Consider the following 27,560-nt stretch of genomic DNA (forward strand, 5'->3'; position numbering starts at 1 on the left):
TGCATTACTCAGACATGCAAGCTTTTCAGCTACAATAGCCGTTTTGAATCCAAATAGGGCAAAAGTGTGACACCTGATCCGAAAAAAACAACATGTTGTCACCCTTTTCACCTCGGGGCTGTTTGCATGCCTGATTATTATTATTGTTTAAAAAAAAAAAATTATCCCAAAACGATACATATCGTCACGAAAACGTATCGCGATATATCGCGGGACGATATATCGGCACACCCCTAAGAGATACATTTATCTCCTTAAAATTCATTCTGAAGTAATTGTTCTCACTCCTCAAACAGTAGCTACTGTAGCTACTCTGTTGGACAGAGAGTTAGTGCTGTTTGTCTCTGTAGTCAAGTATTGGTGTAGTATTCTATTGGTGTTGGGTTTCTTATAACCACTGCTGTCTTTTTCCTTCTTTCACACCCCTCCTTTCTCCCCTTCTCCCTCTTCTTTTCCTCTTCCTCTCTTTTTAATTTTTGTTCATTATTTTGTTTCTACTCTCCCTGTCTCTCTCTATGTCCTATTCCCACCCTTGCGTACTCTGACTCTCTCATTCATACCCTCTCTCCTTCTCCAATTATCTGCTCTCCTTCTCTCACTCCTGTTACTACTCATCCTGTTCTGTTCTCCTATATCTCTCCCTCCCTCTCCATGTACTTCCGTACCGCTCTCCTTCTCTCCTCCATACTTCCTTTCTCTCTCACCCTCCTTCTCTCTCTCTCTCTTTATCTCTCCTTCCCAACCTCTGCTGTTTCCTCCTGTTGTGTGTTGTTGTCCTGTAGGGGGCGGTCTTTCCTCAGTCACCACATATCGCCTCTCTCTCTGAGCAAGAAGTCACGACTCTTTTCTAAAGCGTCCTCTATCTCAGAGGAGAGCAGGTCTGTAACACACGAATGTGCATGCACACGCACGCACGCACGCACACGCACACGCACACACACCATAATAAGGCACTGTGCTTAGCACTAAATAATTGACCCGACCCAGAAATGGAGGACTGACTGACTGACTGACTGACTGACTGACTGACACATTCATCTTGGCATAGTGTTGTGGCTGTGTGTGTGTTCTAGTGGGTTGGCTGTCTACCACACATCAACTCTCTCGCACACACACACACACACACACACACAAACACGGTTGAGAAAGTGTTGTGTTTGAGCCAACCTCATGGACTGAAACGGTTGTTTAGACACCAGACTACCCCTCTCTGTCTCTCCTACTGCCTTGGCCCGTCCACTCACAGTCTCCCTGTGTGTGTGTGTGTGTGTGTGTGTGTGTGTGTGTGTGTGTGTGTGTGCGCGTGTGCGTGCATGTGTGCGAGTGTAGTCCGTCTCCCACAGACACTACAGTCCAGTCTCCTCAGTTTGAATCTGAACTGCAGCCCAGCAAGAAAGAGAGCAGAACAGGCTTCAAGTAAGTAACTATAATAATAATCATGACTATTCAATTATATTGTTGCTGTCAAGCGGAAACCTTGTATGTCCAAAACCAGTATTTTTCAGGAAATGGGCAAAAAACAAAACAAAACTGTGTTCCAATGGATCCAGTGTAGTACTTTTCATTGCTTAAATATTTATAAAACCCACAGACAGACTTAACCACTTCCAACCTGGCGTCACATTGTGAGCTTGTAGATCGTTTCTTTTCGCTATACTTTTGTGTGACACTAACACACGATGAAGTATAAAATAGGGCATTAGTTTAAAAAGAAAAAATATATAAAAAAATATGAAGATACAGTACAAGGTTTCTGTCCAACGGTGGCAATATAGCCACATAACATTTATAACATATAAGCCCAATATGTATGTTTTGTAATTCTCTACAATATTTGGAACACTATATATAATATTTGGAATTCTATACATGTGTTGTTGTATTGTATGTGTTGTTGTATTGTATTTAACATTTTTTGCATATGCCTTGCAAATCTATTATAATAGACTTAAATATAGCTCATGTCTGTAGAATTGTGTTGGCTTTTGTCTGTGATGGGTTTATTTTGTGTACTTAAAGTTTATTGTATAGTTTGTCAATTAGTGTTCTGCTGTGTTTGCTGTTCTCATGGCCAGTTTGCTGCCTTTTGAAAAAGAGGCGTTTTACCAGCTGAACGATTTAATTGATTAGATAGATAGATAGATAAATAGATAGATAGATAGATAGATAGATAACTTACTTGGGTGTTACAAATATTTCAATCTGAGTTTGATTATTTTTCGGTGTTTCAGTTGCTTGTCTCTTGATTTAGCTGTCCTGTAGCTTTAACCTCATCTGGCTCTTTGATACGCTTTAACCACTTGAACCCGGCTATACTGTACATACTTCATTGACCAGAGTCCCTCCGGGGTCTATACTTGGTCCCCTCCTTTTTTCCCTCTACACCAAATCATTTTGGAGAAAATATGCGATCTATACTGTACGAGCTTGTAGATCTGTTATTTTCACCAAATGTTCACCTGTTATGACCTGAACTGAATAGGGACGTTGGGTTCATTCATGTGGTTAACCCATTGAGACCTGAAGCCGATTCTACATGTCTCCTAAATCTCAACAGTATTCTGAAAAACGTATATTTCTATATCAGTGGTTTTTCATGTCAAGGACCCCCAAAATTATATGTATTTGGCCACGGACCCCCATCAAAATATTTTGTTCCAGGGACCCCCAGAAGCAAAGATTTGAGTTAAAAATGTTCGCTTTAAAAATATATATATTCAAAGATTTGCACACATTTTCACAATTTTTTAAAAATAGCATATCTACAAGAGTGGCGCGCTATGAGCTTGTATATCTGCTATTTTTGAATAGCCCAAAGTGTAAAATAATGCTTTTTAGCTCAAATCTAAAAATGACACAGTTCCAGGTATTAATGGGTTAAAATGCTCTTTAATACTATCTTACTATCTGTCTCTTACCTCTTTTTCTGTTTTTTACGTCTCCCCTCTTCCTTCTCTCTTTCTGTGTCTGTCTCTCTCTCTCTTCTTCATAACACATTCTCTGCCGTCCATCCTAATCTTTTCCTCCACCGCTGTGGTGTTTGGACATTCCTCCTCTCCTCTCCTCCTTCCTCCCTCCTGTTCTCTCTGTTCCTAGCAGACCTCTGCAGGATGACTGGTGAGTACTTCCTCTCATCTGATGCTCTGTGCTCACTCTTCCCCTTTCCTCTACACATTCATTTAACTCTGAGACTGTTCAAATGGAACCAAATGGACCCGTAAGTGTCGACAAATGACACCATTTGGGGGGAATATAAATCACAGTTTTCACATTCACACCTGTACGCCCACAGTCTCCTACTGCTAACCACAGAGCGGCTCTCCGCTGCATTGGGTGGGAGTTTGTAGTGCTTTTCTCAAGGACAATTTGGCAGTACTCGTTAAGGGAGGTTTTAGTCATCTTCTATAACATGACTTGGAGAGGGGGATGAAAAAAAGAGAGATGATGATGGAGCACTGTAAACTATTGTGTGATATGTGATTGTTACAACCCAGCAAGACTCTTAACCCTCTCCTCTCCTCTATCTATATTTTTTCCACCAACCTTAATCTCACAATCTCTGCCTTCTACCTCCCTCTTTCTCTCTCTCTCTCTCTCTCTCTCTCGCTCTCTCTCTCGCTGCATCTCTGTAACGGTTTACAATTGAAGATTGTGAAGACAATGATGATAATTGTAAAGATGGTGGTGGAACTGATGAATATGATGATTGTGGGGATGATGATTAAAATAATTTCCTCTAGGAGTTAGATAGTCGTGCACATCCACAAACCATTTAAAGCAGGTGCTGGATCAATCAGGAAGACAATCATGAAAGAGAAGGTCTGCACATTAGCTCCATTTAGGACAATTTATTGGTACATCCAGCAGTAATGACATTTCAAGCCATCCTTTTCATCAGACTAAACGGAACATACAGAGGCATATAGGCCTATTTATATATCTATATATCTATATACATATATATCTATATCTATATATAGATAGATATAGATAGATAGATAGATATATATCTATCGATCTATCATAGATCGATCGATCGATTTATGTGGACCTGACAGCATAAAATAATTACTTCAGGCGAAGATATCTTCAATATGTAGAATCGCAAAGTAAATACTGTATGGTGTCCCTATCACATAGAGAAACTGGAATCTACAATATCCAGCATAGATAATCACCTACGGTAGGAGGAGAGCAACATGAAATCCTGTAATCAACTCAATAAGCAGATCATATTAAATGACCACAGTTGTTAAAAACATTGTATTTTAACATTGTTTTTGTTTTCAAAAATAAAACCAAGGGACTAGCCCAGATAACCAGGACAGAATCAATAAAAAAAATCAACAAAGCATCACCATGGTGATAACATCACAAGAAATACTGAAATCCTCAGTATGATTCTTTTGAAATTCTCTTGAAGACCTTGATGTGAGAAATGTATCCAAATCCAAAATAGTTCTCTCTGCAGAAGCAACTTGCCAATATCGCCTCCTCTATGAAAGCATTCTACAACCTTGATGCCAATGAATCTGAGAGTGGATATGTTATGTTTAGCTTTAATAAAATGAACAGCTACTGGTTAGAGGCATCATGATTACAAATGGTTCTCCTGTGTTCAGTGAGCCTAGTTTTAAGGGCTCTCTCTTTTTTTCCATTATATACAAGGCCACAGGGTCATTTCAGCATATTCATTTTACGCAATATAATGCCCGTAATGTCAAACCTTTTACCTGAGTTTAAATGATTGAGAGTATGTGTTTTGCATGTGAAGTCAAATTACTGACAGTTCCAATCTCTATAGTCACCAGGAGGGACCAGGTTGAGAAAGTGTGAGGGGGGTGGAGGAGCAAGTCTGCTCTCACCGGCCTATTACGTAGATTGGGTACATACTTTCAACCAGCCACACTCAGGTAAAAGGTTTGACATCAAGGACATTATATTGTGTAAAATGGAAGATTTAATATATATCTTAAAATGTCTCTTGGGCCTTGCATATTGGAAAAACAACCTATATAACTTATACAGTGCAGTATAACACATCCACTCTCAAATACATTGGCATTGAGGATATTAAATGTCCTCCTAGAGGTGACATCGATTCTCTGCTCCTGAGGAGAGAGTTATTTTGGATAATAGGCCTACATTGGATCCTCCTAACACCAAGAGATCTTAATGATGATTTCAGTATCAGACCATTCTTGTGATATTGTATTGCATCTAAGAGACTATGAATGTTATTATCTCTGCCATAATAGGCCCGTAAAGGCCCATAGAGATTGTTTTGCTTGTGTGTGCGCTTTGCTCTGCACGGGCCAAGGCCGAATTTGTCACATATTTGTCGGGCTTCGAGCCGTACTCAGGCAGTACATTTATAGGCTAAATAATAGCAGCGCAGCCTAATAGCCTTTTATATTACGAGCCTAGGCGCTCACCCCTTTGCACCCTTAGCGAGGCGCCTATGATATTGATCTATCGATCTATCTATCGATTGCCATATATCTGTCTATGCTGATCTTTATAATGCTTTGGTAAGTTGCAACCCAGACATAACTCATGAGTGATGTCCCTTTTTTAGCTCATCAGGTAATGATCATGTGGTATGGGCACTCGAAACGTCTCTTTGTTGAATGTACCAATAAACTGAACTTAACTCTCTGAGTGCCAAGAGCGAGTTATCCCGAGTTTTTTCTGAATGCCCTCAGTGCCAAGAACGAGATAACAAGATTTTTTTTTGGAAAAGAATGTTCAGAACCCAAGATATCGTGATCCGAAGATTTGCTGCTCCATTCACTTCTTGTTTAACTTATTACTGAAAAAGGCTGTATCTCGGCTCCTGAGCACTTTTTTTTTACTTTAAAAAAATTGCTGGCACAGTAGCAACATATTTTTTTTATTTCATTGGCACTGAGAGAGTTAAGGGAGCGACAATGAGCGGGCCTTCCTTTTATCGTTAGAGAACACAGAATTTAGTCCAGTCAGACAGGCTAGTCAGTAAACCAATCACTCAATCAATAAACCAGACAGTCAGTGTGTGTGTGTTTAACTCAGTGTTTTTCTGCAGCCCAGAGGACTGTAATATTAATACGGACAAACCAGTTCTCAGGATGTTTGAGTAAGTACTGGTTCAGTACTGGTCTGGTCCACAGCCAGCACCGTACTGCATGCTGGGACCTTCTGCTTCAATCTGGGGCTGTGGTGTGCGTGTGTGTGTGTGAGCGCACGTGTGCTTGTATGTTGTTGTTTGATATCCTGTGTTGGTCAGCTAATGATTAGTGATATTTGTGCTGAACCTATCCACATGGCAGCAATTTTGCTCTTTAGTCATACTCAGGGGGTGGGGAACCCTACATTGATGCACTGGGGTTTCCCACCCCAGAGTATGATGTAATGGCAAAATGCCCCCTGTTTGATATTGTGGTAAATTATCCCAACAATCAAAATGTTGGGTTATGTATTGAATACTCACATGATATAGAATTTTGTGGAGAAGACACCAGTATGCTTTCTGCAGTAACTCACTGCACTTTTGAACTGATGCGAGTTTCTGAATCTTGCAAACTGGAGCGAATCCAGAGTCTGCTGAGTCATTCTGTATAAATATATGCAGTATACTCAGAATGTAGGTTATTCACACATTTCTAAAGCAGGTGTTCAAATATGAATAATCTGCTGTTCCCATTACCAGTTTTACAGATGACCTTCCATACCACCAGGTTAGCTATAAGTATTTGTATCACAAGGCTACTGTGGCCTATTGCGAAAATGTGACCAAAATATGCCCAGTATGTGTACTATATTTAGACATAACTATTGTGAGACAGCCATCTTGAAGCAATGATGACACCTCCTAACACAATGCATTCCTTTAGAAAACCCTCTTTTTGGTCTGTCTGTTGTGTATTTACGGACTTTCAAGCTGTCTCTCTGTTGTTATTTTGACTCACTTGCTTTCTATTCGTTGTATTTGTTTCTATTCGTCAAGCTGTCTGTTTTATTTATTTATTTGTTGCACTGTCTGTCCCTTTTTGTCTGTACAGTATGTCTCCTGTTTTGTCCTTATATCTGTGTGTCTGTTTTCTGTCTCCGGCCGGTGCTCCATTGTCCACCTGTGGTCTGAGTCAGGACAATAGAAACTCACAGACGAGAATAGCTTTAGCTTTAATGGTGTGATTATGGTGTGGCTCCCCAGCCCTCAGCCTTCTCCTCTGGGTGGAGAGGGATGTAGGAGCTGATCCCAGAACTGCCAGCAGACCCATGGTGGGTGGAGGAGATTATAGGGTGCAGAGAGAGGCCTGGAGACCCGCCGTTTAGTGGTTTAGTGGTTTATGGACTGCAGCAGTCTGCTACTACTCCACTGTACCGACAAATAAACATATAGTGACAGCTAAATGAGTTAGCTTGCATGATAGACTGCTACTGTTCCACTTCTTCTACTGCTACCACTATAATAGTAGCAGTAAGAGTGACGGTACTTAGTAGCACTATGACTAGTAATAGTTTAACTAGTAATGGTGGTTGTTGTAGTGTGTGTGTGTGTGTATATATATATATATATATATATATATATATATATATATATATATATATATATATATATATATATATATATATATATATATATATATATATATATATATATATATATATATATATAACAGGTAGCTCTCGTGCACATCCAGGGTAGAGGTGCTGGTTAGGCAAGATGATGCATAAGAAAGAAAGGAACCTTCCCACTGCTTCTCTTTGGAAGGAACCGCACACTCCAAATGACGATGGACTCAGACTCAGTTAATGCTTCATTTCTTTAAGCTTTATTAGCACAGTGTTTAGTGCTAATAAAGCTTAAAGAAATGAAGCATTAACTGAGTCTGAGTCCATCATCATTTGGAGTGTGCGGTTCCTTCCAAAGAGAAGCAGTTGGAAGGTTCCTTTCTTTCTCTATATATATATATATATATATATATATATATATATATATATATATATATATACTGTATGTATATATACCATATATATATTTGAGAGAGAGAGATGTGTGTGTGTGTGTGTGTGTGTGTGTGCAGACACACAGTAGTATTAGTAGTAATAGTTGTGTATATATATTATATAATAATATTGTGGTAGTTGTCTGTTCAGACAGACAATATTAAAGTGATAAATCAGAGAGACAAATGGAGTCTCTGCTGCAGTACTAACATACCACAGGAATGCACTGCTGTGTGTGGGTGTGTGTCTCCATTTTAGTGTATGATGGTGTGTTAGTGCATGTGTTTATGATGTGTGTGCGTGCGTGCTTTGTGGTGTTGGTTGGCTTGGTTATGGGCTTGAGCTGGAGGTGGTGGTGAGCAGGTTTGCGGGGACTGTGTGTGTGTGTGGAGGGGGGTGAATTATATAATGGTGGGTTCTCGGGCCTTAAAAGATTGATTGCTTATTTTTTCCAGTGCTTACTGGAATGTAAATGTTTTTTAATGGTTAATGGGATGTAACCGAGTCTGTTTGCTGTGCCTTTAACTTTCTGAATGTGATTATAAATCTATTGGATTCTGATTGAGACAAAGCTGACCCACTGAACCAGACAGCAGGAACTGCTTACAAATACAACTCCTGTTTATCTCCTGTTTCACCAAAACTATTGCTGACGCAGAAGTACATTGTTATGATATTGTTTATCATTTCCTGACATTTCCATTTCCTGACATTCAATATATGCCTTTTTTGGGTCACGACGCAACCTGTAGTACACAGAAAGATCCTCAGTGTTGATTTAACTCTTAAGAGTGTACAAATGGACGTACAGAGTATACACTCTCAGAGTTACAAATGGATAAATGAACCCTGTGATTTTATGGATTTTACTGTGTAGAAGGTAGTTCCTGCTGGTTCTCTGAATAGGTCATAGATTGATGACTGCTGATTGAACAACTAATTCTGAATCATGCTCATGAACTGGGAGGTGTTTGTCTGTTCACGTGGATCTTGACATATAGCTACTGTGTATACTATATAACCTGCTCTTATAAAATCAGTTTTCAGATTGCAGTATTGTTAGTAAGTAAATAAATATTGTTGTCCAATTTGGATAAGAAATGCTTTTAAATATAGGGTGACGCTTTGTCAGTGAAGCATTTAAAATGTGACAAACCTTCATACAAAGCTAATAATAGTCCAAAAAAATATTTTGCAACTGATTCTGGTAGAGCATATCATACTCTGTTTGTATCTGCTGTTGTTTGACTCGGTTCCACTCTGGTTTCATCATTTCCTGTGTGTAGAGGCACACACTTCCTACGCAGCCTGGCAGCCACCCAATTGGAGAAGAAGAGGCGATCCCTCAAACAACAGGGGAGAGGCGTCTTTGATATCACAGCCACACCCCTAGAGCCTGAGGAGAGATCTTCTCCTGTCAGTCACAGCAGTTCTCCTACTGAAGGTAGGATCTCTAGATCAGTGGGTCCCTGGATCCTAGGGGGTCTTGGTGTGATGGAACACCAGCAGTACAAGGGATCCTGGAAGGATGGAACACAAGCAGTACAAGGGGTCTATTCTAGGGTTCTTGTTGGGATAAAAAAAAACGGCAGTTTTAGGGGTCCTTATAGGATAGAAAACCAGCAGTTCTATGGGTCCTGGTGGCATAGAAAACAAGCAGTTCTAGGGGCGCCTGTTGGGATAAAAAAGAAAAACAGCAGTTCTAGGGGTCCTGATATAAAGGAAAACCAGCAGTTCTAGGGGTCCTGTTGGCATATAAAACCAGCAGTTCTATTGGTCCTGATAGAATAGAAAACCAGCAGCGCTAGGGGTCCTGGTGGGATAGAAAGCCACCAGTTCTAGGGGTCCTAGAAAATGGTACTATTGGTCCTGGTAGAATGGAAAACGCTATCTCATGGGCTCTGGTGACCACTGTGTACATTACATGTTTTATCATCTTCAAGGGGGTGGAGTTTAGGACATCATAACTGACAGAGAGATTAGACAACCACAGGAAAGTATTTGAAAGAGTATTTAGTATACAGTTTTTGTAACTGAAACCTTTGTAGGCATGTGCAGGAAACCCCACCTATTTGGCACTCCAATTAGATTTAATAATCATATTTGAACTGGACCCCCCCCCCCCCCACACACACACACACTCACCCTGACAAGCACTTGGAATGTAGGAGTTGAGGCATTGCATTCAGTTTGACTCGGTTCCACAGATAAATATTGTGAAAATAGCCGATCTATAGATTATACAGTAGATTTTTCACAATGTTTGACCAGTTTTTATAGTGTACTGTAGGTTACTTTTGATGTAGTCTTTTGTTTTTATTTCTTTTCTTTTCTTTAAGGTATTAAAAAGGTCTTTAAAAATCATCTGGGCACCCCACCAAAGGTCCCGACCCACAGGTTGAGAACCACTGCACTAGACCTGCATTTATAGGAACTGTCAGTTATGAATTACGACAACCTCTGGACAGTTGCACTGTTTCTGTAGTGATTCTGATCCCCTGTGTGTGTGTGTGTGTGTGTGTGTGTGTGTTCTCCAGGGTCATCCAGAGGAAGTACCCCCTCTCCCGGCCCTGTCACCCTGGAGACACAGGCATCCCATGATGACCCAGGCAAGCGATTACAACTCCCCAACACCATCATTTCCTTTTCTTCCAACTCTCGTTTTTTTCTCCATTTGTTCATCTGTTAATTTTCCTCTCTATATCTTTGTTGTCCTGTGTAGCTCAGTGGGTAGCGCATGGCACTAACACTACCAGGGGTAGCAATTAGCAGCATGGTGGCCAAGCCCTAGTTGTCAGAAAGACCTCCATCGTCCACCCGAAGACCCACACGGTCTAGCTGATCTAGACTCAAAGCCCACCTTAGACTTCTCTCCAGTGTCTCCCTTACAGTGTCTCCCTCTCAGCTTTCTAAACTCTATCTCCATAACGGCGAAATACAAACAATTTTGGACCAGCCAACTCTACATGAAGAAGTCCTCTGGAATAATAATAAGAAAAACAAGACAATGACAGCGTATCAACATGTTCAAACTGGGAACCCATCGCCAAATAAAAAGGAAAAACAGCGCCCTCTGCTGTTTTTTACTTATTCATTTGGCTCTGGGCGGAGCTGAACGGACGACCCGTGCTCAGGGAAACCGGGGTTTTGGTCTGCCTTCAGCCTTCCACTTCCGGTGGTGCGACTATGTTTTCATTCCCACTAACAATATTTCTCCACGGAACACTAACACCATTTATCCCAAAGAACATGGATCGTTTTGGTTATAAGCCCACTTGTTTCTATGATGAAAGAGCAATTTAAAATGTTACTAACTTTCCATGGTTTTGTCGGCTTCGAGGACGCTATTGTTAAATGAGTTTCGGTTTGTTTCCAGTGGGGAACAAACGGCACACACGTAAATCCCGCCCACTACATTTGATTGGGTAAAGCGCGGCCCGCTTCCTGATCTGATGGCACGCCAATGTGCACGGGTTGTCAACACGGTTACCGACAGATTCAAACGCAGAATCTGTTCTTGAGAGATTACAACATGTTTTACTCTCCAACAAGATGATGAACACAATTCAACAGATTCAGCATCACAATTTTGAGCATCTCTTATCTCTCTCTCCGTCTCTGCATCTGCCTGTCTACCTCCTTCTCCCTGCATCTCTGTCTGTCTGTCTGCCTGCCTGTCTGTCTCTCTCTCGCTCACTCGCTCCTCACGTCCACCAGTTTATTTTGCTTTGAAGCTGGCTGTCAGTTGACTTCAAAGAGAGAATTGAGCAGAAAGGGGGATAGAGACATCAGGTGTGATGTGATGGTCATGTATTTTTGCCTGTGTAGTTTTCGTGTGTAGTCATTTTGTACCAGGGTGACCTGTGCTACTTCATACTGTTGGCAGGGTTACCAGGTCAAAGATGAGATCTAGAGATCTATGTCTATTGATCTATCTTTTGTTCCCATTTCAGCAGGGGTGGCAAACTCATTTTAGGTTGGTCGGATTGGTCATAAAATGCAACTTTGTGCGGGCCATATAACTTTTTGTCGTTTTGTCTTGGAAACATGATGGGTAACATTCTTAGCCTATTCATTACATAACGCCTTGATAGCAGCTCCACAAACACATCTGTGATGGTCACAAATAAATATTGTTTATATTTATTATAGAGAAGGCAATAAATGGCTACTTCAATTTTTCTTTGACCGTGATCTGCTCTAAGGTCCCTGATTCTCTCCTTCACAGCCTTCAGTGTATCACTGGCAGGGGTGATACTATGTCAGTGCGGCCTTCACTGTAAGTGTTTAGACACAACGGGTGGTTACCGGCTCCATTGTATTTGATGTTCATACAACAGCAGCATTGCCGGCGCAGCAGCAGCAAGTGGGGAGAGAGAAAATAAGAAGAGTAGCCTCATGTGGCCCATGAGTCAGGAGCCTATCTCCTGTTTCTGTAGTGTGGGCAGCTTGATGTACAATTACACCCCCTGGACATGAGGCTAGATTGTCCCGAGGATTGAACCCCTGACCTCCCTATCTCAGGGCGGACACTCTAACCACAGGGCCACTGAGCTGGTTTTTAAGATGGATAATAACTGGACATGAATATTTTTAATGAGTAGGTGAATTTCCTCAAATGATCCCACGGGCCGGTTGTTTGACACCCCTGCATTACAGGGACAGTTTGGAAAAACTACATTTTCATATTGGGCATATAGAACTGGACTAATACACAACATGGAACACGAAAGGTTCTCGAGTTAGAGGTGCTGGTACCACTTAGATAGCCTGGTTCCAGACGAATCTGCCATAGCTAAAAAGAATTGCCCTTGGCAGATTAGGTCTGGCCCCTCTCAATAGAAATTGGATTTCTCTCCCTCCGAAGTTATGAGGGACCAATCAGGGCCCAGTAAATATGGTTTATCACCAGAGGCATTTTTTTTATTTGCCCCTCGGAAATACAGGTTCCACACAGAGATTCCAGACTAATATCTACGCAGTGATATTAGTCTGGCTGATTTTGTATTATATAGGTGTCTTGGAGGATGTAACTTTTAAATGCTGTGCCGTTCCGCAGCATTTCTTGACCAGGTTTCATTTTAGTTTCTCCATCTCTCCAGTCTAACTGAATGTCTCTCTCTCTCTCTATTTCAGTGTCTACCCATGGTCAGGCCCGTGTTGGGGAGCAGCTCAGTCCTCTGTCTGATGACAGGAAGTTCACGCTGGACATGCTGTATGCCAAGACAGCCCCGCCTACCTCCCCCTCCTCATCCTCGTCCTCAGTCACTGAACAGGACATAGATTTGACTTCAGAATCAAATGACAATCTCAGCTCTGTCCGAGAGCGCCTGTCGCGCCTTCAAGCCAGTTCAGCCACACCCACTGACCCATCCCCTGGCGATGACTCCGCCTCCAGGAGGGCGGAGCTAGAGTGCACTGGGTCTGCACAGCTAGCTAAGGCGCGTCTGGAAGAGGAGCAGAGTCGACGAATCAGACCGCAGTACAGTATTGATGCAGAATGCCACTCCCGCAGGTCTGTCACAATTATGGCTCTTTATTATAAAATTATACATATTGTGATTGGCATTTTTTTTTAGATAAAATGGTAAATTGTGGTCTTGACCCCAGAGGCAACCATGTACGTGTCTTTCTCAAGAATACATAGACACTAACCCTGGGGGAGCTGGGGATCAAACCGGAAACCTTCCGATTCCCAAGCGTTCGCTCCTTGTCCTGAGACACTACCGCCCCAAAACTGACCAATGCATTGGTGGTCTCAAATTCCATGGCATATCGTTTGAGATTCTCTGCTCTAAAGTGTGCTTCGTGTCACAATTTCAAAAAGTACATGATTTGAGATTGTGTCACCTAACACTGACAACAGTACAGTAACTCGTTCTCTCACATACACTTGTCTGCATCTGCCTTCCTCTGTTTCTGTCTAGGTGCACACACGCACATGCGCACACACACACACACACACACACGCACACAAACACACTAATTTGATGATTTTATGCACATTTTGCAGGGATTCTTAATTAAAGTGTGTGCCTTTATTACACATTTGTATGACTCATCACATCGTGATTACAAAAGCACAGAGTCACTGACTGGATTTGGATAGATATGTTGGCAGCTATGGAGAGGTGTTCTGCTTTGTGGGAAGAGAGGCAGGAGGAGTGCGGAACGAGATTATAAACAATGATGGTCACGACAGATTTGCGGCGTTCTCCTAATGCTGATAGACTTTGCACATACAGTATACTCTCCCTGCACCTCGAGTCTTCCAGTGGCCGAAGGCCAAGCGGTCTAGAACAGGGTTTGTTTGTATGTCTATTGTCTATCTATGTATGACTATCCCCTCAAAAGCAGACCAATCAGCTCCTGGCACTACAGAGCAGAACGAAACAGAATCCAGAACTTGGATCATAATTGTTCTTAGTTTTGAACACAATTACATTACATTACAGTCATTTAGCAGACGCTTTTATCCAAAGCGACTTACAATAAGTGTATTCAACATAGGTAGGGAATGAAAACTACTAATCACCAGAAGTCTTTAGTGCATTTTCTGCAAAAACAAGCAACCAAGAGTATACCTAGCGCTAAGGTAAAAGTGCAATATATCAGCTACCTATTTCCTTAAACAGATGAGACAAAATAGCTAAATCAAATGAGCATGAGCTAAAACAAATAAGTGTATCGACTAAACAAGATCCAATAAACAATCCAATAATCCAATAAACAATACAGCAATAGAAAACAAGCGTTCGTACAACTAGTTAACAACAAGTAGGTCAGGCAGAGAGGAAGGGTAGTGTTTCCTGAAGAGGTGGGTTTTCAGTCTGCGGCGAAATATGGGCAGTGACTCTGCTGTCCTAACATCAGTGGGAAGTTCATTCCACCACTGTGGGGCCAGAACAGAAAAGAGTCGTGACCGTGTGGATCGGCCACAATCGTGCTGAAGCCTTAACATCCTAATGGGCTGTGTTCTGTCTGTCTGTCTGTCTGTCTGTCTGTCTGTCTGTCTGTCTGTCTGTCTGTCTGTCTGTCTGTCTGTCTGTCTGTCTCTCCAGTCTTGAGGCGACGGTCATGTTACCTGTGGGCCGTGGAGCCAGGCAACAGTCTGATGGCTGGGACAAACCGAGTCCCCGCCCCTTGCGGATCAAAGACCTGGACTTCTCAGACCTGCAGGAAGACGAGGACATTGACGTCTTGGACATGGACACCCCGGACACCCGAGCTGCCTTGCCCAACGGCATGGCCCCACCTCCACCACCTCCGCCAGGTATGGGAGTCGCACCTCCGCCCCCACCACCACCTCCTCCCCCGATGTTTGGTTCCTCACCTACACCCCCACCCCCGCCCCCTCCACCTCCTCCACCTGGTGTAGGAGCACCCCCCCCTCCGCCGCCGCCTCCTCCTCCTCCTGGCGCCCCCCCTCCCCCCTCCGGTCACGGACAGGAGTTTTTCCCGTCAAAGAAGCGCAAAACCGTGAAGTTGTTCTGGAGGGAGCTCAAACAGTCGGACTCGCCAACACACGGCAAGTTCGGCCGCGGCACAGTGTGGGCATCGCTGGACAAGGTGTCTGTGGACACCACTAAGCTGGAACACCTGTTCGAATCCAAGGCCAAGGAGCTACCCACCAAGGCCAAGGTAACCATGCCAATCCTATGGCAATAGTCTTGTGTGCATCTGTTACCACTTGAACCCCAGCATCCCTATTCTGGGAGGAACATTCAACAAAAATAGCTGCTCAGCCTGTAAATGTGCTTTTTTGAGACATTTTGAGAGATTTGGTGTAGAACGAAAAAAGAAGTACATTGCAACTCAGGTCTGTATTACTAAGTATAGATGGTCTAAGTGGTAAATGTATTTTAATTTGTCTGTGATAATATGTGTGTGTGTGTGTAGAAGGGTCCAGAGTTGAAGCGTTCAGAGTTGCTGGTTTTGGACTCAAAGCGAAGTAACGCCATCAATATTGGCATGAAGGTGCTTCCTGCCGTCCACGTCATTAAGACAGCTATACTCAACTTTGATGAGTTTGCCGTCTCCAAGGAGGGAATTGAGGTAATGATAACAAGTCTTTAAAAGTAGTGTTCACAAAGTGCTGATAGAAGATAGAAATGTCATAAATGATTAATTGAATAAATTAGAAACGTGGCTTTTTCTTCTCCTTCACCAGCAGATGGTGCCATTTAACACAAACAAGAGTAGATTAGTGAAAGGTTGTCAATGTTCTCTTTTGTTCTGTCACATACCTAAACTCTGCTAGATCGTTTGCCCCAACTTTGTTGTTTATGTTTATTTCAAACTAAAATAATAAAATGTGATAAATTCATATTAATATAATTGGGAGAGGAACCAACTGCTGTACATTAAAGTCACCTATGCTATACTGTGCTATGCCATTATATGCTTTGCTCTGCTATACCAGTCTGTCATTATGTGTGTTTGTGTAGAAGATCTTAACTATGGTTCCTACTGAGGAGGAGAAACAGAAGATCCAGGAGGTCCAGCTGGCGAATCCAGATGTTCCGCTGGGAACGGCTGAACAGTTCCTTTTTAGTCTGTCATCCATCCCTGGTCTAACTGCCAGACTACAGCTCTGGTCTTTTAAACTAAACTATGACACACTAGAGAAGGTACACACACACACACACACACACACACACACACACACACACACACACACACACGGTGGACTGCTAATGTATGCTTTCCATTTAGACGCTTGTCAGATAAAACCATCATGATGTGCAATCTCTGTGAAAGCTAGATTAAAGCTGTACTATGTAACTTTTGTTTTATTGATTACAATGTTATTAGGTCAAATCTGTATGGTAGAGTATGTTAATACAATAAAACGTATACAATTGGGGTGGGTGTATTTGGTCTCCCTGCTCTTCTGTTGAGATATTTAGATCCTGTGTCTGGTCTGACACAACTTGTTGACAAGTGGTGCTGCTTGAAGGGCAAAATTCAATTAGAAATGGCAGATCTGCAAGCTTGCAATGCTTGAGACAAATGTATCTGTCTTATCTGTTTCTGTGTCTGTCTTTATCTGTCTTTGTCTACTTGTCTCTTTCTTTCTGTCTGTAGGAGATTGCGGAGCCTCTGTTTGATCTGAAACAGGGCATGGAGCAGTTATCATCAAACAGAACCTTCAAAAGGATCCTGGCTACACTTCTCGCCATCGGAAACTTCCTCAACAGCTCCAGCGTAAGTCCACACAAAAACAACACAACAAGAAGTGCTGGACGTTTGTTTACATCACATATTCTTTGTCAATTTGCGTAACTGGAACTATGTGCCTGTGTGTACTCGGTAGGTTCATTTTCATTTTTCAGGTAATATAGATTATTACCCAGGCATCCTTCGTTGCAGGGTTACGGGGGAGGGGGGGGGCACTAGTGTGCATAAATGTCTGTGTCTCAAAATATTGATCTAGAATATACAATTCTCCAGGTTCCACTCCAAGCATTGGTTTGTTTGCTCCCAGTATCAGCTATGTTTGGCGGCTGACTTTCATCCATGTTTGACTTGATGACTTCCTTCACCAGCAAGGCTTTATGCATGCAGTGGCACTTAATCTTGTCTGATTGGTCAGCTGCTTTGTCACTTACAGTATCACCCTCTTACCCAGGACAAATAAAGGTGTGGTGGATGTGATTAAACAGATTATACCACACAGTCCATGCACTTTTGGTACTGCTCAGTGTTGCCATGCTAACAAAAATATATATATTTAAAGAAAACTATTGTACACAGTCAAAAAAATATAAATCACAGGTGTAAAGATGTAATTTCACAAATATTGCGTATTTAATGCAAGAAATCTTGTTTGACACGCTTACTTGAGAAAAAAAAACTTCCTTGATCTTACTCAAATAAAAGCCTGGAACTGGACTGGAAAGATGAGTTGTTTACCGATCTGGTTTTGACCTTATGTTACCCCGCTACATAAATGTAAGGCAGACCAGAGTGTAGGGTATAAAAATAGCAATTATTTTATTATAGAAAAGCTTACAAAATGGTACTTTCATTTATGTGCATATATAGAAATGGTTAAAAGTGTTTAAGCAAATATAACGGGAAGACTGGTACAAGTAGTAAAGTAAATCAAACATAAATCAAACAAAGGGAAAAGGAACAGCGGTCCCTAGTGTGCCGCTTGTTCCACATGGACCTACAGATCAATGACAAAGCAGACATTTTACAATATGCACAAAGCATGTAATACATAAACACAATATGCACTCAGCTATAAAATGTCACCTGAGATACAATGGGCAAACCAATAAAAGGATTACCTTAGCTCTTATTATATACATACACACATCAGAAGCCTCTCAATGTTTCCACACATCACGCTCCCCTGTCTGCACCTGTGACATGACATCAGATATATAGGTTAAACCAAAATGTTATACAAAATCATAAACAACAAAACCTACATAGACATTTGTTCTCCTTTGCACATACATAATCTGATACTCACATATCTCCAGTTTAAAGGGTTAAATGCCTATTTCACAGAGACTAGGCCACACCCCAAACAATTGCTGAACACTGGACAGGCACCACAAAGCACCAACACACCAAGACCTGATGATATAAAAACATTCATTGTAGATCATATAAAATACAATAAAAGCGAGGATACAAAAAACAAACGGGCTTACCAAGTTAACAGGTCAGCACTCAAACCTCCTCCTCTCAACATGCTACCGGCAGTGTTGAGGACCCACAGATTACTGCCCTGTTAGCTGCCTGTTCAGAAGGCATTAAATACCTGTGTCTATTATGAGATCACTTTCTCTGCCTCCCTCTAGGGGCTACACTTAGTTGAAAATCCAAACCGGATCCCGAATCAGCAGCCTGTGAATGTAGTAAATTCATGCATCTTTTTGTGATATGGTGACATTATCAAATTACATTACATTACATCAAAAATACATTTGGGCAGTTATTATTGATCATACGTCGTACAGAGGGTAAAATTATCGTACAGATTCTATAATCTGACACGATGATACTGCTGCTGTATAAATCAATGTGTACTCTGTCTACTATGTCTTACCGTGTGTGTGTTTGTGTGTGTGTCAGGCTAAAGGTTTTGAGCTGAGCTATCTAGAGAAGGTAACAGAGGTGAAGGACACAGTTCACCGTCAGACTCTCCTACATCACACCTGCAGTCTTGTAGTGGAGAAGGACCCTGATACCTCAGACCTGTACTCTGAAATACCTGCTATCACACGCTCTGCTAAAGTAAGAACACACGCACGCACACACACGCACACACACACACACACACACACACACACACACACCAACTACAACAATCTCAAAGGTTTGTGCTATCACTTGGACAGCTAAAGTAAGAGCACATGCTACACTCACGAAGTCACACAGAAAGAAACACAGCCACTCAACCTCACTGACAACAACGTTCCGTTCTAACGTAAGCGTACACTGCTATCATAATGTACCATTATATGATATTTCATATTTATATTTCACATTTACATGATTGTAATGTTATATATTTGCATTTCATCTTGTCTTTAAAAACGAAACAAATGGCATTTTGCACTGCTGTCAAGGCGATACAAGGTGTAACCAGGTGTCTTTGACTCACTTCCTTTCTCGTGTCACTCACCCCACCCTTCCTGTCTGCCTGTCTGCCTGTCTGTCTGTCTGTCTGTCTGTCTGTCTGTCTGTCTGTCTGTCTGTCTGTCTGTCTGTCTGTCTGCCTTCCTGCCTAGGTGGATTTTGAGCAATTGTCTGAAAATCTCGTTAATTTGGAGAGAAGGTGCAAAGCATCATGGGATAATCTAAAGGTCGTGTCCAAACATGAAACTAAAGCGTTGGTTAGAAACAAACTGACAGAGTTTCTAAAGGACTGTACTGAGAGGATTATCATACTGAAGGTTGTCCACAGGCGCATTATCAACAGGTACAATAACCCACACATCACACATATACTGTACCATATACACTATGGACACACAACTACAATACACAAAGCGTTAATCATATCCTTTCTCCTCTCCATCTCTCTCTGTGTCTCTCTCCAGGTTCCATTCATTCCTGCTGTTCCTGGGTCAGCCGAGTTATTCAGTTCGTGAGATTAAGGTGACATGGTTCTGTCGTCTGGTCAGCGACTTCAGTCTGGAGTTCAGAACGTCCAGAGAGAGAGTTGTGACCCAGAAGCAACGGAGGGCACAACACCGCAACAGAACCAAGACCAGGGGCAAGATGATCACCGAGGTAGAACACAATAGAATAACGTTAGAACTGAGAAGGAAAGTGTATATATTTATTGTAATAAACTAATTTTAGAAAATAATAACAAAAAAGAACAGAAGAAAACTGAGAAGGGAAAAAAGTTTAAGCAAAAAATTTATTATCAGTCAATGAATGAATCGATCAATCAATAAATCAATAAATCAATCAATCAGTCAAGGAAGAGCAGTGCCCTTAGAGCTGGGGGTTATGGGTGGATTCAATTGCCTTGCTCAATGACCCCCAGACAGGACAATAGAACGTGATTCTTCTGGCCACAGGATTCTATTGTGTTCTATCTGTGTCTCTGTTTCTCTCTCTCTCTCTCTCTCTCTCTCTCTCTCTCTCTCTCTCTCTCTCTCTCTCTCTCTCTCTCTCTCTCTCTCTCTCTCTCTCTCTCTCTCTCTCTCTCATGTTATATCCTTCCTGTTTATCTTTCAGACAGAAAAGTTCTCGGGGGCAGTGCCGGCCGAGAACAACGCCACCCCTGTTGTCATGTTAACGGAGCCAGAGCAGGAGCAGGAGGAGGAGCATGAGAATATGAAAAATGTTCTAATCAGCAACAGCAACAATATGGCCACCAGACGCAGCCGCGCTGGACGCAGTAAGATTAGTTTATTATATATACAGTATGTTCATATACGTATAGTTTACAGTACACATAGCCTAAGCATAGATCTGTCTATACATACTGTGCATACATTCATGTACTGTATACATAGACAACATTCTGATCATAACATGAGCATGAATGACCAATGAACATGAATCTACTAATTGTATTGTATTGATTTTTTAGGTCTGATTGTAGTATTCTATTGTATCTGAATGTAGTTGTGACTCTACAATGTTGAGGTGTTGTGGTTAGACTCCTCAGGTCTGGGCAGGGTGAGTCCATCTCAGATGACAGCAGGTAAAGAAGACAATGTCAGCTCGCAAGATGACGCCACGGATGACATCATGGATCGGCTAGTCAAGTCCGTTACCCAGAATCCATCTGAGCGGCCTGCCAGCCCCAAGACACGCAAACGGTCCCGCCTTAACAGGAAGTCGTGTGAGTAGACGGTGATGGGATTGGCTGTTTGAGAGTTGTGGTGTATATATAGCTGTGTCTGTGACTCTGTGTCTTATTTTATTCTATGTTGTAATTACTGTATGTTATGCATTATGAATGAAGATGCATACAGGAAATAATTGGGTCATGCAGCTGTAACGGGATGCCAGCAGGTTTCCAGGCTGTGGAAGATGGTCGAATCTTTTTATATACTCCAGTTGGAGTTAGTGCTCGAACACCCTTCTGAAGCTTATACTGTATATCTCTGTAATATCTATAAAAAAAGAACTTATTTGTTGAGCTGCAAAGCAATTATGGAACTATTGTAATGAAGCTGTATCAGTGTTTTGGGGACCTTTTTTTATTCAATAGTCAATGAGTAATTATTATTGGTGAGGTGCTGACCACAGCAGAAGTCAAAATCTATGAGGGAGTGGAATGCACTCATGCATGCAAATATAGAATAGTTTAATGAGTGCCAGTGTTTCGACCCGGAGGTCTTCGTTGTGATGAAAGATTTGTTCCCCATGCAAAATGCTACAGATGCGTATCTACAACTATAGCATAAGTTGCTCTCAAACTACAACAACATAACCGATTGGCCATAGTTTTGCAGTTACTGCCCCTAGACACTGACAGGTGTTATTAATCCAAAGCCATTTAGATTGCCACAAATGTAATTGACCAGGCCAATGATAACCAAATGGGTCCATAATATTCACATAAGCAGCGCACAATATTTAAAAACTAAAATGTATTTTAGTCAACTTAGTTTTCCCTCCGAAGACAATGAGCTAGATTTAGACCACCATGACATTATGAAATCCAAATCAACTTCATGTAAACAGCAGGCATGAATGGTCTAAGTGGCTTCGTCACGTTATTATGTGACAAGACTATGTCTGCAATGACTCAATGCACTGTATCATCATCGAATCACAACAGAACTCAGTGATAAGCCATGAGGCCTTGCACAGAAGCGGTTCAACAGTAGTTATGCAGAAAAGGGGAACTGCTGGCCTTCCTATTACAAACAAAAGCATTTTAACATAAGTTAGGGAGAAAATGGCAACTGCTGGCCTTCCTGTTGCAATTTCAGTTCTCTAACCTTCCTGTTACAATCCCAGTTCTCTAAACAAGTGTCACAAGTAAATATCCCTTTTTTTGTTTGTTTCCTACATTATCTCAAAAGATAAAAATAAAAAAATCTGAAATGAGAAAAGTGTAAAACATTTTTCTTTATTCATAAACATTAAATCAAAGAAATTCCATAAATCCCCAAAAAACGAAGTAGTGAAAATAGCAGATCGACAAGCTCGGCGTTATGAGCTTGTAGATCAGCTATTTTCACTAGTTTGGGTCCCGGGGAGACGTCAAAATCTCTTTTAGGTCTCGAGCTCAAACTTTTGGGAACCACTGTTCTAAACGTCTGACCCCATGGTCAACACAATGTTTCCGGGGCAGAGACATTGCTAACTTCAGCTGTGGGTCAAGGTCACAGTCAAAGCTGATACTGTAGGTCAGTCTGACGGGATGCGATTCTGTGTCCACAATAAGAAACTGTGTCCAAAACAGCCTGTTATCTCCTTATGTTATATCCTTCTGTCTATCTTTCTGTCTGTCTGTCTGTCTGTCTCTGTTTGTACTTAATAAAGCCCTTCACGGCAGATTACACACACACACACACACACATACACATACACACACACACACACACACACACACACACACACACACACACACACACACACACACACACACACACACACACACACACACACACACACACACACACACACACGACATTTACAGAACAATATCTTTACTTAAAGCCCTACAGTAGCCATGGCAGGGTTAGTATCTCGCTCTATAGTGGAAACCCCAACTCTCAGGAGACAGATTGACCATTAGCAGTAGTAAGTCAGCAGGTCTGTCTCTTGCAGCCTGTTGATGCTGAACCTCACAGGGTGTAGTGGTTTATGCCATTGGTTCTCAAATTGGGGTCCGGGGACCCCCAGTCCTTGGGGGGGGGGGGTACCAGGGGGTCCCCAGCAAAATGTGTTAATATAGCGTCACAATCATTTTAACCATATATATTTTTAGACTTTGGCTATTCAAAAATAGCAGATATACAAGCTCATAGTGCAGCACTCCGTGCCGCGCTAAGAGCTTGTAGATCTGCTATTCCGCAGCCAATTGCATATAATTTTTGGGGGTCCTTGACATGAAAAAGTTTGAGAACCACTGGTTTACACCTCCACCTCCAGACCTTCATGTACCCTGGGGCTAACGTTCGGCAAAAATAGCAGATTTGCTAGCGCACAACATGTTCCCTTGTGATGCTTTGTGAGCTTGTAGATCGGCTAATTCACAAGTAGAGGTAATGGCAGACATACAATTTCACAACAGAGCGCTTCATGGCACATTGTGAGCTTGTAGATTTGCTATTTTGGCTATTTTTGCTATGCATCGTACAATGAACTATATAGGGCTTAAGTGGGTTACGGTGGGTTCAGTCTAGAACTAAGTTTGTTGTGTTCACCCGTACACAAGTTGGTGAATAGGATCTTACATGACGATAAAGCAATGTTACAACAGTTGTTAGGCCTTTCATAATTATTACATAATCGCCTGAGATAATCTAAATTATTTTGCATTCTTAAAAAATATATATATATATATTAAATGTGTCAGTCATTTATTTGTATATTTAACTTATTTATCATATCTTCCCTGTGCAATTTGTGATGATGAAGCCTAAAAACCGAACAGAAATTTTAATTGAATTCACATTCCAATGTTGAATTCCAAAAACACAATTAAATGGTTAATCGCAATTATAATATAATCGCAAGTGATAATTAATCGTCAACTTAAATTTTTAATCGTGACAACCCTAACAGTGGTCTTCAACAAACGTGAACTCTGACCTTGGAATATGCATGCCATCAGTATTTCAATTTGCCCACAGTAAGCCCATAGAACATTTCACACATTTTGTGAGCTAATATACTATGCTCAGAGACTACAAACAGAAGCATAAATGCCAACCGGTTTGTTGTCTCTTTATCAGCTTTCCTACTGTCTGTCTTTACACTTTCTTGTCATTACGAGTGGAGGATTTGTTACGGAAAACTGATGTCTGTCTCTGTCTGTCTGTCTGTTTGTCTGTGTGTGTGTGTGTGTGTGTGTGTGTGTGTGTGTGTGTGTTGTTTTCCAGTGAGGAGGACGTTGAAGAGCGGTCTCAGTCTGGATGTGGTGCAAGCTCTGGGTCTTAGCAACAACAAGACAAATGACAAGCTGTGACACGACACACACACACACACACACACACACACACACACACACCCATGCACCCACGCACACACGCACACAACAGAGTGTACAGTGACAGCAGCCTGAAGCACTAAGACCCAAGAGCAGCATGAGGACAGCATCTGTTAAATAAAGTAATCGTCCCGGGTTCAATCCCCTGATGCAGCCAGCTACGTGACCTGTCCAAGTGCCTTTGAGCAAGGTGTTGAACCCCTACATGCTCACACTATATCTCTCTGGATACGATTGCCAGATAAGTGACTGTGATATAAAGAGTCCAGACAGACTCATTTGACATGCAGACATTATTATAATTATTATTAGTAACATGTCAAACTGTTGTGAAAGTAAACAACAAAGCCTTGTAAGTATTGAGAAGAATTGAATCTTCTGTGCAGTTGCTGTTCTTTTACATATTCTTAATTATTGGTCATGTTTTTATGGATTATGGTTCGAATATAATTTTGTAGAGAATTATTTACCAGTTAATATTGATTATTTTAAACAGTACTGTTTTATATTTAACTGCTTTACATCTGTGTTCATCAATTTTAATAATTCACGCACGCCGTGTGTGCACACACACACACACACACACACACACACACACACACACACACACACACACACACACACACACACACACACACACACACACACTCTCTAAGGTGATATGGTGTTAGTTGTCTATTTGTTGTGTAGTAGGGAAATACTGTATAATACAGTGTATGTTCACAGTGGTGGCTTCAAAACACAAATGAAGAAACACAAATGTTTTTAGTTCAAGTTGGTGAGGAATATAGTTGATGATGTTTAATATTGTGATAATGTACAGTTTTTGCCTTTTTGCACTGGGAGTGGGGACGTTAAACGAAACATAGTATTATTTAAAGGCACGAAGTTGCTCCTTCAGCTGGCTCTTTGTTGACGGAGAAATTTGAATGAACATGGTCAATCATTTACACCAACACCCTGGTGCATTATTTACTGATTGATTTTTGAATTAATCAATCAATCAGTCAAATCAGTCGACATGGATAATCATTTACACCAACATCCTGGTTCACACCCATACACTTACACACGTTCACTCCTGGGAAATGCCCAGTATAGCAATTACACCACTCTTTTACCTTTGGCCACTGAGCAGCTCCACTGGAGGAGGTGGAGATTAATTGCCTTGCTTGAGGGCTCTTAGCAGTTACATTTTAAGAAGAGCGAATAGTTGTTTTTAAATGTATAGGTTTTTTTATACATATATGCCTGTCTTCACATTGAATGTACTATTGTGTTCCACTAATGAAGGTTTATGAGTCCTTATATTCAGGCACATTGTAGCCACCTGTCCTACACACTATGTCAAGTTTACTGTACTGTGGAGACAGCAGTACCTGTCTGTCCTACAAACAACACGCTGTCTGCCCTACAAAGACAAACAGTAACTACAGTTTATTTTAAATAACACTGGTCATACACTAAATTAATTCAATTTTATGAAGTTAAATTCCGTACCAACAATAGATCAACTTTGCATTCATTTTTCTGTTTTGCTACTTGGACAATTCATGCTGTTCGTTGCTGTAGGACAGATGGGTAGTGCAGTTTGTCTTTAGTGTAGAATAAATGGTGGTTTAAACGGAAGACTGTGTTTCAAGTATATAATTATGAATAAAGATTTCTAAATCATACTTTTGTTTGTAGTTGTGATATGTTACACAAGCTTATACCATTGCAAGGATGCTGTTCTACTACAACTAACAAACAGGAAGCTTCTATAAAGGATTTCTTTTTTTTAAGAGGTGCTTTAAAAGATTATACGGGATTGGCCTGTTCTCCTTGCAGGGCATTTTAAAGCCTGCAGGAAGCATTACTGATGAGTCCTTGGGACAGACAGTGATGCAGTAAAAATTTAACTGCACCTCTGTCTGATTCATTTTAGCTGCTAAAATGGACTCTAATGCAGTGGTTATCAAACATTTTCCTGTCAAAGACAGAAAAAAATATATGTATTTGGCTGCAGACCCCCATCTTGAAAATAATTTCAGCCATAAGGGGTTTTGAAAAAAAAACTATTTTCCCAAATCGTTCCAAAATAGCAAATTTATGCTGTAATTGTTTTTCACAATTTTTCTAAATGTTTGCATAATACCAGTGCAAATGCAATATTTCTAGCCCTGATGAAGACGGCTTGTGGTCGAAACATGTTGGTTTAAATAAAGGCTGCTCGCTCTTTTAACTCTTCGAGTGCCCAGAACTCCCATTTTTTTTAGCAAATGCAATATGTTGTGAGGTTGTACATCTGCTATTTTCGAATAGTCGAAGTATAAAACAAGGTTAACGTGGTTACGCTGTTCCTCTTTTTTCTGGGGACCCACTAGAACCCCCTCAAGGACCCCTGGGGGTCCCTGGACCCCACTTTAAGAACCACTGCTCTAGTGTGACCAACTGATCTGTCATTTGGGTTGACTATTAGAACTCAGTTTGTGACATGTCAATAGAATAGAGCATAGAACATCACTAGAGCTCAACAGAAAAGAACTGCATAATCAAAAATAACAGGATAGAGTGTTTCTTTAAAGCAGTGGTTTTCAACCCTTTTCATATCGAGGTCCATTATTTATTCTGCATTTGAGCCACGGATGTGGTACCATAGGAGAGATAACAGGCAAACGATCAAAATAACAATTCTTTAATTAAAGGGATACTTCACTTTCGGGCCGGGGACACATTTAAAAAAAATATTAAAAATAAATGAAAAAAGTTATGGAAAATTCATGGCCCCCTCACACATTAGTAGGACACTCTAATGCGTGAGGGGGCCATGAATTTTCCATAACTTTTTTCATTTATTTTTAATATTTTTTTTAAATGTGTCCCCGGCCCTAAAGTGAAGTATCCCTTTAAGTAATGTAGATGTGATGTTTAACAA

At 41.2% G+C, this 27,560-nt stretch overlaps 1 protein-coding gene across 7 annotated transcripts in view; it reads left to right on the top strand.

The window, feature by feature from the left end:
* The window catches only part of fhod1 (formin homology 2 domain containing 1), an 84,797-nt gene extending 58,478 nt beyond the window's left edge, over positions 1-26,319 (top strand). Inside the window, exons 11-27 of one of the 7 annotated variants that reach the window (XM_080435146.1) lie at positions 783-878; positions 1,330-1,416; positions 3,097-3,117; positions 6,065-6,115; positions 9,276-9,433; positions 10,527-10,598; positions 13,126-13,504; positions 15,051-15,630; positions 15,889-16,044; positions 16,437-16,619; positions 17,077-17,196; positions 19,084-19,245; positions 19,743-19,933; positions 20,055-20,247; positions 20,704-20,866; positions 21,131-21,316; positions 24,537-26,319. In XM_080435146.1, the coding sequence (XP_080291272.1) occupies positions 783-878; positions 1,330-1,416; positions 3,097-3,117; positions 6,065-6,115; positions 9,276-9,433; positions 10,527-10,598; positions 13,126-13,504; positions 15,051-15,630; positions 15,889-16,044; positions 16,437-16,619; positions 17,077-17,196; positions 19,084-19,245; positions 19,743-19,933; positions 20,055-20,247; positions 20,704-20,866; positions 21,131-21,316; positions 24,537-24,622 (2,884 nt within the window). In that variant the 3' untranslated portion in view covers positions 24,623-26,319. The remainder of the gene's footprint in view (positions 1-782; positions 879-1,329; positions 1,417-3,096; positions 3,118-6,064; positions 6,116-9,275; positions 9,434-10,526; positions 10,599-13,125; positions 13,505-15,050; positions 15,631-15,888; positions 16,045-16,436; positions 16,620-17,076; positions 17,197-19,083; positions 19,246-19,742; positions 19,934-20,054; positions 20,248-20,703; positions 20,867-21,130; positions 21,317-24,536) is intronic. The other 6 variants (XM_080435147.1, XM_080435148.1, XM_080435150.1 and 3 more) reach the window with 6 other exon arrangements.
* Positions 26,320-27,560: the final 1,241 nt, after the last annotated feature.

The sequence above is a fragment of the Gymnoscopelus braueri genome, assembly GCF_963280865.1.
Source record: "Gymnoscopelus braueri genome assembly, chromosome: 1".
In the NCBI taxonomy this organism is placed as follows: domain Eukaryota; kingdom Metazoa; phylum Chordata; class Actinopteri; order Myctophiformes; family Myctophidae; genus Gymnoscopelus; species Gymnoscopelus braueri.